At 48.2% G+C, this 15718-nt stretch overlaps 1 protein-coding gene across 2 annotated transcripts in view; it reads left to right on the top strand.

Annotated features, from left to right (window-relative positions):
- The window catches only part of LOC146839206 (CD5 antigen-like), a 768433-nt gene that overhangs the window by 356424 nt on the left and 396291 nt on the right, over nt 1-15718 (top strand). For both annotated transcript variants that reach the window (XM_085603219.1, XM_085603218.1), the window contains exon 4: nt 14226-14540. In XM_085603219.1, the coding sequence (XP_085459345.1) occupies nt 14226-14540 (315 nt within the window). The remainder of the gene's footprint in view (nt 1-14225; nt 14541-15718) is intronic.

Raw genomic sequence — 15718 nt, forward strand, 5'->3', positions numbered from 1 at the left:
GCAGCGCTTGAGAGGGCTGCGCTACAGGAATAGGAACCGGCTGCAAAGCAACTGGCGGTTGCGGCAAGGCTTGCAGTACATGCACTGGAGGCGGCATATTTACAAGCCGTGGAGGCGCCGTGGCAGTTTGAGCATACGGGGGTGGCGAACTCAACAAATGTGACATCAGGGGATCTTTCTCCTTTTCTTCTGACTCATCCTGCTTAGAATGTGGCAAAGCTGGGTAACATTTGTCAATCCCTAACTTACGCTGCCTGTGCAATTGCTCATTCATTTGCTCCTCTTCATTGTCTTTAAATTGTACAGCTGCTTGCATTACTGACATACCTCTCTCTCTCTTATTCTTTTTCGCTAACTTGATTTCCTTCTGTTTGGCTTCCTTTCGCCATAAGCGGAAAGAGTCAAACATCGCCGGCCGGGCTTTCTTCTTAAACAATTTAATTTCCAGATTATCTAAAATATCAGTATCAAAACTACCATTTTGGGGCCATTTTAAAACACCATCTTTCCTGGTGTAGTGGATCCACACTTCGTTATATGCAATGGGGCCTACGCCATGTTTTACATAGAGCTCATAAGTTGGAGTTCCAACCGGAGGAACCGGACATGATTCATCTAGCTGGAAATCTTTTCCACAACCCAAACAGAATAATCTACCAAATAGTCCAGAACCAGGCATCTTCGCTCACTAGTCTAGATCCAAACGTCAAAGGATTATCGATTACGATAGCCTCGTGAATACACGAGTCCTCTGGTTTTGGCGTTTGCAAACTCCAAAGTACCAATTCAAATGATCCCGAAGGATACCAAAACAAATGGGAGACGCTCCACTTATACTTAACTGAATATTGCTGATCGATGGCGTCACCAGAAGACTCTCTCGATTGTTTCGCTCTCTCAAAACTCGTCAAGGGTCCAAAACAGGTCGATTAATCAGGGCAGCAGTCCTTCGTAGCCGTCGGGACGCGGAGAACCTCGCAGAAAAGACTTTCGGACCACGTCGACATGCAGGGGTCGATGAAGTGGCGGCCTTCCTCCGGAATTTCCACACGAAGCTCCTCACGAACCTCTGGCTTGGACTGGTACCGCTGAAATCGTCCTGAGTTGGGCGCCAAACTGAAGTACTGGGTATTTTAGTCCCAGCGGTGCAGGGGCACACACCCTATGACTTCTGGGTTCACCCTGTTCCGGACCTACAGAAACACAGAGTCTTCTGGGTGAAGTCAAAGATTCGTTTATTGGCTGCAGACCAATGACAGATATCCTAGAAGTACAACAGCGTGTATGTTCTCAGGAGACTGCTGAAAATCATAGGAACGGACTTCATCTTAAATACGCTTTTCCCTGCCTCAAGCATACATTCCTAGGTTTTATGATACGGCAATATACAAGTGTACATTACAAAGAAAAAGGCAGAGTCATGATGACCATCCCACATTCCAGTTCGGCCAGCCCACAATGATTTACACAGTAAGGTTCAGATCCCACATTTGAAGTAAATAGACCCCCCAATAAACATGAGCATCTCCTGTTTTGGGAAACAAGTCATAAAGCAGGAACAAGCAGGTGTGGAAGAGATTAGCCGGGGGATTGTATAGAATGAAAGGGTTTTATGACGGGTCAAACCCTGATGCTAATCACAGGTGGACGGAGGAAGGGGAGCTCGTGAGACCGGTTTGACCCGGGGCAGCAGAGCCAGCTGCCCAGGTCACAGAGAAGTCAGAGGGAAAGCCCATGTACTGTGAGGCCCGCATTAACTCCATCATAGCCTATGTGAGGGCAATGACAAGATGGCCACTGCTTCCAAAATGGAACCCGCGTAGTGAAGCTGAATAACGTGTACACAGTGCATTCATAGCTAGAACGATATATAAAGCACTCGTACATGCCGCATTTACCATTTGCGGTTCGCTAATACCAAGATAGACAGGGGTAGGGCCCTGTCCCCTACGCGGTCCCGAATATTAAAGTACGACACCAGTGTGATTACACCTCCTCCTACAGCACTTCTGTTCTTTCCATCCAGTGTGATTACGCCTCCTCCTACAGCACTTCCTTTCTTTCCATCCAGTGTGATTACACCTCCTCCTGCAGCAATACTTTTCTTTACAGCCAGTGTGATTTCACCTCCTCCTACAGTACTTCTTCCCTTTCCATTCATTGTGATTACACCTCCTCCACCAGCACTTCGTCCCTGTCCATCCAGTGCGATTAAACCCCCACCTACAGCACCTCTGTTCTTTCCATCCAGTGTGATGACACTTCCTCCTGCAGCACTTCTTCCCTTTCCATCCAGTGTGATTACACTTCATCCTGCACCACTATTTCCCTTTCTATCCAGTGTGATTAAACCTCCTCCTACAGCACAACTTCTCTTTCCATCCAGTGGGATGACACTTCCTCCTGCACCACTTCTTCCCTTTCCATCCAGTTTGATTACACCTTCTCCTACAGCACTTTTTCCCTTTCTATCCAATGTGATTACACTTCCTCCTACAGCACTTCATCCCTTTCTATCCCATGTGATTACACCTCCTCCTACAGCACTTCATCCCTTTCCATCCTGAGTGATTACATCTCCTACACCAGCACTTCTCCCCTTTCCATCCAGTGTGATTAAACCTCCTCCTGTACCACTATTTCCCTTTCCATCCAGTGTGATTACACCTTCTACTGCAGCAATTCTTCAATTTCATTCCAGTGTGATTACACCTCCTACTGCAGAACTTTTTCTCTTTCCCTCCAGTGTGATTACACCTCCTCCTACATCACTTCTTTTCTTTCCACCCAGTGTGATTACACCTCCTCCTACAGCACTTCTTTTCTTTCCATCCAGTGTTATTGCACCTCCTCCTACAGCACTTCGTTTCTTTCCATCCAGTGTGATTACACCTACTCCTACAGCACTTCTTTTCTTTCCATCCAGTGTGATTACAGCTCCTCCAACAACACTTCTCCCCTTTCCATCTAGTGTGATTACACCTCCTCTACCAGCACTTCTTCCCTTTCCATCCATTGTGATCACACCTCCTCCTACAGCACTTCGTCCCTTTCCAGCCAATGTGAATACACCTCCTCCTGCAGCATTTCATCCCTTTCCATCTAGTGTGATTACACCACCACCTACAGCACTTATTTTCTTTCCATCCAGTGTGATTACACCTCCTCGTACAGCACTTCTTCCCTTTACATCCAGGGTGATTACACCTCCTCCTGCAGCACTTCTTCCCATTCGATCCAATGTGTTTACACCTCCAGCTACAGCACTTCCTTTCTTTCATTCCAGTGTGATTACGCCTCTTCCTACAGTAATTATTTTCTTTCCATCCAGTGTGATTACACCTCCTCCTACAGCACTTCTTCCCTTTCCATCCAGCGTGATTACACCTCCTCCTACAGGAACTTCTTCATTTTCCATCAAGTGTGATTAAACCTCCTCCTCCAGCACTTCTTCCCTTTCCATCCAGCGTGATTACACCTCCTCCTACATCACTACATCCCTTTCCATCCAGTGTGATTACACCTCCTCCTGCACCACTATTTCCCTTTCCATCCAGTGTGATCACACCTCCTCCTACAGCACTTCTTTTCTTTCCATCCAGTGTGATGACACTTCCTCCTGCACTGCTTCTTCCCTTTCCATCCAGTGTGATTACACCTCCTCCTGCAGCACTTCTTCCCTTTCCTTCCAGTGTGATTACACCTCCTCCTACAGCACTTCATCCCTTTCTATCCAGTGTGATTATACCTCCTCCTACAGCACTTCTTCCCTTTCCATCCTGTGTGATTACATCTCTTCCTGCAGAACTTCATCACTTTCCATCCAGTGTGATTGCACCTCTTCCTACAGCACTTCATCCCTTTTCATCCAGTATGATTACACCTCCTCCTACAGCACTTCATCCCTTTTCATCCAGTATGATTACACCTCCTCCTGCAGCACTTCATCCCTTTCCATCGAGTATGATTACACCTCCTCCTACAGCACTTCTTTTCTTTCCATCAAGTGTGATTACACCTCCTCCTGCAGCACTTCTGTTCTTTTCATCCAGTGGGATGGCACTTCCTCCTGAAATACATCTTCCCTTTCCATCCAGTGTGATTACACCTCCACCTACAGCACTTCTTCCCTTTCCATCCAGTGTGATTACACCTCCTCCTAAAGCACGTCTTCCCTTTACATCCAGTGTTCTTAAACCGCTTCCACCACCACTTCTTCCCTTTCCAACCAGTGTGATTACACCTCCTCCACCAGCACTTCTTCGCTTTCCATCCAGTGTGATTACACCTCCTCCTACAGCACTTCATCCCTTTCCATCCATTGTGATTACACCTCCTCCTGCAACACTTCATCCCTTTCCATCCAGTGTGATTACACCTCCTCCTACAGCACTTCTTTTCTTTCCATCCAGTGTGATTACACCTCCTCCTACAGCTGTTCTTCGCGTTCCATCCAGTGTGATTACACCTCCTCCTGCAGCCACATATCCGCCCACCTGAGAAACCTGCACTGGCTCCACATCCGCAAGAGGATCACGTTCAGGCTCCTCACCAACGCACACAAAGCGCTAGACGACAAGGGCCCCGAATACCTCAACAACCGCCTCTCATTCTACAGCCCCACCCGCCAGCTAAGCTCCGCCAGCCTCGCCCTCGCCACCGGCCCACGAATTCGCAGAACCACCACCGGAGGAAGATCCTTCTCCTACCTGGCAGCCAAAACATGGAACTCCCTCCCCGCGCACCTATGACTGACCCAGGACCATCTCACCTTCAGAAAACACCTCAAGACCTGGCTATTCGAGCAGTAGCGACACCCCCCCCCTCCCTTCAGCACCTTGAGACCCTCACGGGTGAGTAGCGCGCTCTATAAATGTATTGATTGATTGATTGATTATACCTCCTCCTACAACACTTCTTCCCTTTCCATCCAGTGTGATTACACCTCCTCCTACAGCAATTCTGTTCTTTCCATCCAGTTTGATGATACTTCCTCCTGCAGCACTTCTTCCCTTTCCATCCAGTGTGATTACACCTCCTCCGGCAGCACTTCTTCCCTTTCCATCCAATGTGATTACACTTCCTCCTACAGCACTTCTTCCCTTTCCATCCAGTGTGATTACACCTCCTACTGCACCACTATTTCCCTTTCCATTAAGTGTGATTACACCTCCTCCTACAGCAGGTCTTCCCTTTCTGCCCAGTGTGATTACATCTGCTTTTGCAGCACTTCTTCCCTTTCCATTTAGTGTGATTACATCTCACACTACAGAGCTTCTTACTTCCAAGTGGGATGCCATAATCTTACTATCATTGTGGAATGCAGTACTGTAACTATCATTGTGGAATCCCGCAGTCTGACTATCATTGTGGGATGCTGCACTCTCACTTTCCTTGTGGGATGCCTACTATCATTGTGGAATGCCGTACTCTTGCTATCATTGTGGGATGCCACATTCTTACTATCATTATGGGATGTTTCACTCCCACATTGTGGCATGCTGTTCTCTTACTATCATGATGGGATGTCATACTCTCACATTGAGGTATGCTTGACTCTTGCTATCATTGTGGGATGCTACACTCTTAATATCATTGTGGGATGATGCACTCTCACATTGTGGGACATCGCACACTTGCTATCATTGTGGAATGTCACACTCTCATTGTAGGATGCCACACTCGTACTATCTTTATAGGATGCCGCACTCTCACATTGTGGGATGCTGCAGTCTAATATCATTATGGGATGCTGTACTCTCGCTCTCATTGCAGGACGCTGCACTCTTATTATCCTTGAGGGATGCCGCACTGTTACTATCATTGTGGTATCCCCCATTCTCACATTGTAGAATGCCACACTCCTACTATCATTGTGAGATGCAGCACACCTAATATCATTGTGGGATTTCACACTCTTAATATCATTGTGGGATGCTGCACTCTCACACTGTGGGATGCCACATCCTTACTACAATTGTCAAATGCCCCACTCTTACTATCATTCTGGGATGCCACACTGATACTGTCATTGTTGGATGCCACATTCTCACATTGTGGGATGCCACACTCTTACTATCATTCTGGATGCAGCACTGATACTAACATTGTGGGAAGCCACACCCTGACATTGTGGGATGCTGCACTCTTACTATAATTGTTGGATGCCGCACTCTCACATTGTAGGATGCCACACTCTTACTATCATTGTGAGAGGCTGCACTCTCACATTGTGGGATGACACACTCCTACTATCATTGTGGGATACCACACACTTAATTTCATTGTGGGATGTCACACTCTAACTTTCATTGTAAATGCCTCATTGATACAATCATTGTGGGATGCTGTACTCTCACATTGTTGGATGATACACTCTTACTATCGTTATGGAATGTCGCAGTGTCACATTGTGGGATGCTACACTCTTAATATCATTGTGGGATGCAGTACTCTTACTATGATTGTGGGATGCCGACCTCTCACATAGTGGAACACCAAACTTTTGCTATCATTGTGGAATGTCACACTCTCACATTGTGGGATGCTACACTCTAATATTATGGGATTCCATACTCTCGCTCTCATAGCGGGATGCTGCACTCTTACTATCCTTGTCGGATGGTGCACTGTTACTATCATTGTGGTATGCCACATTCTCACATTGTAGAATGCCACACTCTTACTATTATTGTGAGATGCTGCACTCTTACTATCATTATGGGATGCTTCACTCTTATTATAATTGTGGGATGCCGCACTCTCACATTGTGGGATGCCACACTCTCACCATAATTGTGGGATGCTGCACTCTCACATGTGGGATGCCACACTCTCACATTGTAGGATGATGGACTCTTACTATCGTTATGGGATGTCGCACTGTCACATTGTGGTATGATGCACTCTTACTATCATTATGGGATGGTGCACTCTTACTATCATTGTGGGGTGCCACACTCTCACATAGTGGAACACCAAACTTTTGCTAACATTGTGGAATGCCACACTCTCACATTGTATGATGCTGCATTCTTACTATCATTCTGGGATGCCACACTCTCACATTGTGGGATGCTGCACTCTTAATATCATTATGGGATGATGTACTCTCACTATCATTGTGGTATGCCGCTGGTATGCCGCATTCTCACATTGTTGGATGCCACACTCTTACTATCACTGTGAGATACCAAACTCTTAATATCATTGTGGGTTGTTGCACTCTTACTGTCATTGTGGAATTCAGCACCCTTTCTATCATTGTGGGATGCCGCATTCTCACATTGTGGGATGCTGCACTCTCACCATAATTGTGGGATGCTGCACTCTCACATGTGGGATGCCATGCTCTTACTATCATTGTGGAATGCCACACTCTCACATTGTAGGATGATGCACTCTTACTATCGTTATGGGATGTTGCACTGTCACATTGTGGGATGCCGCACTCTTACTTTCACTGTGAGATACCAAACTCTTAATATCATTGTGGAATTCAGCACCCTTACCATCATTGTGGTATGTTGCACGCTCACATTGTGGGATGCCGCACTCTTAATACCTTTGTGGGATGTCACACTCTCACAATGTGGAAAGCCACACTCTTACTTTAATTATTGGATGCCGCACTCTCACACTGTGGGATGCCACAATCATAATTATACTCTACGACTCCAGAACTCTCCACTCACTCAACACCAGACTATCTCGCACCTGCTGCCAGGCCGCCTCGAAATGCACCCAAGGACCCTTCTCCTGCCGGAACTGCAGCTTCACCAGCATCCAGCCCACCAACCCGCCCAACATGGAAACCAACTTCCTCAGATGTTTCCTGCTCAACACCCGCTCCAATTGCAAACACGCTGTTGAACTCTGGGAACTACTCGACACCAATGCCCCAGACGTCGTCTTCCTGACGGAGACCTGGCTGACCCCCTCCTCAGCACCTGACATCACCATAGCCATCCTGGAAGGCTACAAGATCACCCGCAAGGACCGCACCAACGGAATAGGAGGAGGAATTGCCATCATCCACAGAAACACTCTCAAAATCCCGACGACACCTTCAGCACTGCCAAACACCTGCACTTCCAGATCCACACCGAACCCAACACCACCCTCAGAGGCACCCTCATCTACAGACCCCCCCGGACCCCGACCGCAGTTCAGCGACTCCATCACTGACCTCGTCAGCACACACGCCCTCGCCTCCACAAACTACATCCTCCTCGGGGACCTGAACTTCAACCTCGAGAACAACAACGATGGCAACTCCTCCACCCTGATCGACAACCTCGCCAACCTCAGACTCAGACAACTCGTCACAGCACCCACTCAGTCCACCGACCACACGCTTGACCCCTTCTTCTCAGCGAGCACCCACGTCTCCTTCGACCGCACCACCGAACTCCACTGGACCGACCACCGCTGCATCCACTTCACCTTCCGGAAACCCACCACACACCACCGCACCCAGCAGATGCCTCGCCGCAGCTGGGGCAAGATCACCGAGGACCAGCTAACTACCGCCCTCGCCCAGAGACCACCCGCTGACCCGACCGACGCCGCAGCACGTAGCCTCAGACAATGGATCAATGACTGCGCCAACACCCTCGCCCCGCTCAAGAAGCCCCCCAACACCAACACCAGCAAGAGATCCAGCTGGTTCACCGAAGACCTCCAGGCCTCCAAGCGAACCTGCCGAAAACTAGAAAAAAACTGGACCCGCGAAAGAACACCGGAAAGCTCCACAGCCCACAGAAACACCACCCACCAACACCACCAACTCTTCAGATCCGCCAAAAGGACCGCCTTCAGAGACCGCCTAGACAACAACGCACACAACATCAATGAGCTCTTCAGCATTATGAAGGAATTCTCCAACCCCAGCTCCAACACCAACGACATCCTACCGTCAGAAGACCTGTGAGACTCGCTGGCCACCTTCTTCCATCGCAAGATCACAGACATCCATGACAGCTTCGACGCCATCACCACCCCGGCAACAGACGACACCTCCGCTCCCACGACCACCATCCGCACCAACTGCCTGCTCGCCTGGACCAACATCAACGATGACGATACCATCAAGATCATGAACACCGTCCACTCCGGATCCCCGGAAGACCCCTGTTCACACCACATCTTTAACAAAGCCAGCAGCACCATCGCACCCCACCTCCAGATATCCATCAACATCTCCTTTGAGACAGCGACCTTCCCAGAGAGCTGGAAGTACGCAGAGATCTTACTAAAGAGACCTCAAGAACTTCCGACCCATCTCCTTGCTCCCGTTCCTGGCGAAGGTCATCGAAAAGGCCGCCAACAAACAATTGACCAGCTTCCTCGAAGAGAACAACTTCTTGGACCCGTCCCAGTCTGGGTTCCGCAGCAACCACAGCATCGAAACTGCCCTCATCGCCGCCACCGACGCCATCCTCCTGGACCTGTCAGCAGCTTTCGACACAGTCTGCCACCGCACACTAAGAGCACGCCTCCACGATGCTGGAATCCAAGAGAAGGCCCTGGACTGGACCACTTCCTTCCTCTCCGGTAGAACCCAGAGCGTCCACCTCCCCCTAGAAGGACGGTCACCCAGGCCCTCGTCAGCAGTAGACTGGACTACGGCAACGTACTCTATGCAGGAGTCTCGGCCAAACTCCTGAAACGACTCCAACGCATCCAGAATGCCTCCGCACGCCTGATCCTTTACATATCCCGCTGCAGCCACATCACACCCCACCAGAAAGACCTGCACTGGCTCCCCATCAACAAGAGGATAACCTTCAAGCTCCCTACCCACGCACAGAAGGCACTCCACGACACAGGACCAGCGTACCTCAACAGACAACTCGGACTCTACACCGCCACCCGCCAGCTCCGCTCCACAGAACACGCCCTCGCCACCTTCCCCTGCATCCGAAGAGTGACCGGCGGTGGCAGATCATTCTCCCACCTCGCCGCCAAAACGTGGAACACTCTCCCCATCCGCCTACGGCAGACCGAAGACCTTCTAACCTTCAGGAGACTCCTCAAGACCTGGCTCTTCGAACAGTAGCAGCATTCCCCCCCAGCGCCTTGAAACCCTCACGGGTATGTAGTGCACTTTACAAATGCTATGATTGATTGATTGATTACTCTCACTATCATTGTGGATGCTGCACTCTCACTATAATTTCAGATGCTGCACGATCACAATCATTGTGGGATGCTGCACTCTTACAATGTGGGATGCTGCACTCTTGCTATCATTCTGGGATGCTGCACTCTCACATTGTGGGATACCACACTCTTATTATCAGTGTAGGATGCTGCACTCTCACAATGTGGGATGATGCACTCTTACTATCATTATGGGATGTCGCACTCTCTCATTGTGTGATGCTGCACTCTCACTATCATTTTGGGATGCTGCAGTCTTACTATCATTGTGGGATGCCACCCTCTCACATTGTGGGATGCTTCACCCTTATTATCATTGTGGGATGCTGTACTTTTACTATCATTGTAGAATGCTGCACTCTCACATTGTGAGATGCTGCTCTCTTAATATCATTATGGGCTGCCGTACCCTCACTCTAATTGTGGGATGCTGCACTCTTAGTATCATTGTGGGACTCCACACTCTTAATATCTTTGTGGAATACCACACCCTCACATTGTAGGATGCTGCATTCTTACTATAACTCTGGGATGCCGCACTCTCACATTGTGAGATGCTGCATTATTAATATCATTGTGGCATGTTGAACTCTTACTATCATTGTGGGATGTTGCACTCTCACATTGTTGGATGCTGCACTTTTAATATCTTAGCAGGATGCCCCACTCTCACATTTTGAAAGCCACACTCTCACTATCATTGTGGGATGCCGTATTGATACTGTCATTGTGGGATGTGGCACTCTCACACTGTGGGATGCTGCACTCTTAGTATCATTGTTGGATGCCGTACTCTCACATTGTGGGATAACACACTCGTACTATCATTGTGGGATGCCTCACTCTTAATATCATTGTAGAATGCCACACTCTTTCTATCATTGTTGGATGCCACACTCTCACTATTATTGTGGATGACACATTCAGACTATCATTTCAGATGCTGCACTCTTACTTACATTTTTAGATGCTGCACAATCACTATCACTTTGGGATGCCGCACTCTTACATTGTGATATGCTGCACTCTTACTATCATTGTGGGATGCCACACTTCTAAAACCATTGTAGAATGCTGCAGTCTTCCTATCGTTAGTGGATGCCGCACTCTCAATATCATTGTGGATGCCACACTCTCACTATCATTTCGGATGCCGCACTCTCACTATCGTTGTGCGATGCTGCACTCTTAATTTCATTGTGAGACACCACACTCTCAATTTGTGGGATGCCGCCCTCTTACTATCATTGTGGGGTGCCACACTCTCACATTGTTGGATGCAATACTCTCAATATCATTGTGGGATGCTGCACTCACATTACGTGATGGGAGCACTCTTACTATCATTGTGGGTTACTGCGCTATTCCTAACATTGTGGGATGGCGCACTCCCAATCAATCAATCAATCAATCAATCAATCAATCAATCAATCAATCAATCAGGTGTTTGATGAGCACGGCTATTCACCCGTAAGGGTCTCAAGGCACTGGGGTGGGGTGCAGGATCCAGTCCATCAAGGAGGGGGTCTGTCAAAGTGCCAGGTTTTGAGATTTCTCGTGAAGGTAGGGAGCGATGTTGGCTTCCTGAGGTGGGCCGGTAGGGCGTTCCAGGCTCTGGCCACAAAGAAGGAAATGGATCGGCCTCCCGATCTGATCTAACTGGTGCGGGGGATCATGGTGTTTGGAGAGCTGGGCTGATCGTAGTGTCCTTTGGGGTGCGTGGAATTTGAGTCGGCTGTTCAGGTATGCCGGTCCGATGTTGTAGAGGGACTTTTGTGTATGGGTGAGAATCTTGAAGATGATTTTAACCTCGATGCGGAGCCGCTGGAGTGTGCGCAGGTGCTGGGAGATATGGCTTGTCCAGGATGATTTCAATGTTGCATGCGTGGTCCGTGTGGGGTAGGTGGGCTTCCGAGGGTGGTAGGCCACCAGGTGTCGATCCAGGCATTAGGGTTTGGGCCCATGATGAGTACTTCTGTTTTGTCGGTTTTGAGTTGTAGGTAGCTGCTTTTCATCCATTTGGCGAAAGCTTCCATTCCTTCTTGAAAGATGTGTTTGGCTGTGTTGGGTTTGTTAGATAGGGAGAGGATGAGTTGGGTGTCGGCTGCGTATGACACAATGTTGAGTCCGTGGGTTCTGACGATGGGGTCGAGCGGAACAATGTAGACGTTGAAGAGCATGGGGCTGAGGGAGGACCCCTGGGGGACTCAAAAAGTGGTTGGTGTAGGGTCCAAGAGGAAAGGAGGGAGTCTGACCCTCTGCGTTCTGCCTGAGAGGAAGGAGTGGATCCAGTCAAGGTCGTGGAGTCTGCGTGTTAGGGTGCGGTGGGAGACTGTGTCGAAGGCAGCTGAGAGGTTGAGGATGATGAGGGCGATTGTTTCTCCTCTGTCCAGTAGGGAGTGGATGTCGTCTGTTGCAGCGAGGAGGGCGGTTTCTGTGATGTGTTTTTTTCTGAAGCCAGATTGGGAGGAATTGAGGATGTTGTGCTCGTCGATGAAGTTGGCAAGGTGGCTGTTGATGGCTTTCTCGATGACTTTCACTGGGAACTGGAGCTGGTAGATGGGGCTGTAGTTTTTGAGGTCAGTGGGGTCTGCCAAGGGCTTCTTGAAGAATGAGGTGTTCACCAGGGAGCGGTTGATGGTGTGGCAGAGCATGGGTGCAATGGTGTCGGCAGCTCTGTTGAAGATGTGATGGGGGCAGGGATCTGTGGGGGCCCCGGAGTGGATTGACTTCATTGTCTTCATTGTGTCTTCGGTGGTGAGGGCTGTCCAATTGTCAATTGCTGGCTTCAGGGTGTCGGGGGTGGCTGGTGAGGGCTCAGTGTGTTGGTTGCCTTCGTCGAAGTTGTAGTAAATGTTCTTCATTTTGTGGTGGAAGAATGTGCTGAATTTGTTGCAGAGGTTTTGTGAGGGAAGAAAGTCAGTAGACTCACTGGTGGGTTGGGCGAACTCCTTAATGATGCTGAAGAGTTCTTTGCTGTTGTGCGTGTGTTTGGAGATTCTGTCTTTTTTTTTTATCGCTTTTTTCCTCGTTTTTCTGATGAGTTGGTGGTGGGTGTTGGTGGCGGCTCTGAAGTTGTTGTGGGCTTCTGTGGATTTGGAGTTCCTCCAGGCCTTTTCGAGGTGGCGGCATTTGCGTTTGGAGTCTCAAAGTTCGGTGGTAAACCATCTGGATTTCTTGGCATGTGTGTTGTTGTTCTTCTTGAGGGGGGCTATGGTGTTGGTGCTGTCGGAGCTTGAGGGGGGCTATGGTGTTGGTGCTGTTGGGCTCTAAAAATTATTGTGGGATGCTGAACTCTGACTATAATTGTGGGATGACGCGCTCTTACTATCATTGTGGGATGCCGCACTCTTGCTATCATTGTGGGATGCCACATTCTTACTATCATTGTAGGATGCTGCACTCCTACTATCATTGTGGGATGCGGCACTCTTGCTGTCATTGTGGAGTGCTGCACGCTCACTATCGTGGGAAGCTGCACTCTTACTATCATCGCTGGATGCTGCACTCTCACATTGTGGGATGCCTAGCTCCTACTATCATTGTGGGATGCTGCACTCTTACTGTCATTGTGGAGTGCTGCACGCTCACTATTGTGGGATGCTGCACTCTTACTATCATTGTGGGATGCTGCTCTCTCACTATCATTGTGAGATGCCACACTTTTTTTTATCATTGTGGGATGCTGCACGCTCACTATTGTGGGAAGCTGCACTCTTACTATCATTGGGAGATGCCACTCTCTTACTATTTAGCTACAATTCAACTGAGCTTGAATAGAATGCAAATAGTATGACCTTTTACCTGCTGTTCCTGCTCTAATTATTACCCAAATATTTACAATGAAGCACAAAGGGACTGGGCTTATGTTTCTTGTGTTTGACATTTTTATTGATCTATTCCCATTGTACATGTAGTGTTTTGACTGATGATTTGCAATGATTTTTTATTAATCTTGCACAAATAAAGTACCGTGAACCTTTCAGACAAACGTAAAATGTTGACACATTACCTGATGTTGCCGCTGTTGCTTGATGTGTCTTCTGCACATGTCTTTCTAGGTCCTGATGAGGTCCGGTTGGTGAACGGCGCATCTGTCTGTTCTGGGAGAGTGGAGGTCAGGCACAATGGAGTTTGGGGGACCGTGTGTGATGATTCCTGGGATCTGAAGGATGCTTCAGTTGTCTGCAGACAGCTCGGATGTATTTCAGTGCAAGAACATGAGTACAATTCAACATTTGGAAAGAGTTCTCTGCCTGTAAGGATGAGCAATGTTCAATGCACAGGAGATGAGGTTGCTCTATGGAAGTGCCCACAACAAGGTGGGGAACACAATGCCTGTCCTACAGGAAGAGATGCTGGGGTGACCTGTACAGGTAAGGATGGAATCCAAGTGAAATAAAGTTATCTTTGCTCAAAAAATGGAGTGAACGGACAGTGCAAGAACATATCTCGGGCAAGATGCAAAGTGAAAGATTACAACAAACAATAGTCTGACTGTAATAACTACAGGTGTAAGTTCTAGCCTGTCTTTCCTCTGAGAAACTCACAGATTCTCACCCAACGCATAGGCAACAGTCACCCTGATTCAGTGGCACTGACTCTCCCTTCTGCACCAAACTATCAGAGCACTCACTTCACAGCATCTACCCACAATCTGGCACCACTGAAGAGCATTCTGCACATGGCTGCTAGATTCTCCAGAGTACTGAGGGATCACTCCCAGATCTGTCTAGAATGATCATTCCCCCACTTCTGAAAGTAAGTAACGAGTCACCTCTTTAAGGAACTTCTTGACTTGCAGAATGGACACCTCTTATAGTCGCAGCACTGGATTTTATCCCTGGAGTGACCTATTTACCGGTCCCCACAGTAAACTGTACTTCCTCCCTTCATGTACAGTGATCAGCAGCTGTGTAGCTAGGATTGCTCTCTATTGTTCCCCTTCACACAGACATTGAGTCTGATACACGTCATGATTAACAATTATATTTATGGATACCAGAACAGTTTGTTTAGAGTGCTGTAATACTACAATCATTAGCACAGAAAACAACACCTAGTCATGCATGTGGTAAACCCAACACAGTACACCAAACCAACACAGTACACCAAACCAACACGGTAAACCAAACACAGTACACCAAACCAACAAAGTAAACCTAACACAGTGCACCAAACCAACACAGTAAACCAAACACAGTGCACCAAACCAACACGGTAAACCAAACACAGTACACCAAACCAACACAGTAAACCAAACACAGTACACCAAACCAACACAGTAAACCAAACACAGTGCGCCAAACCAACATAGTAAACCAAACAGTGCACCAAACCAACACAGTAAACCAAACACAGTGCACCAAACCAATACGGTAAACCAAACACAGTGCACCAAACCAACACAGTAAACCAAACACAGTGCACCAAACCAACACAGTAAACCAAACAGTGCACCAAACCAACACAGTAAACCAAAAACAGTGCACCAAACCAACACAGTACACCAAACTCAGTGCACCAAACTAACACGGTAAACCAAAGACAGTAC

This window comes from Triturus cristatus, chromosome 4_2 (assembly GCF_964204655.1).
Source record: "Triturus cristatus chromosome 4_2, aTriCri1.1, whole genome shotgun sequence".
NCBI lineage: Eukaryota > Metazoa > Chordata > Amphibia > Caudata > Salamandridae > Triturus > Triturus cristatus.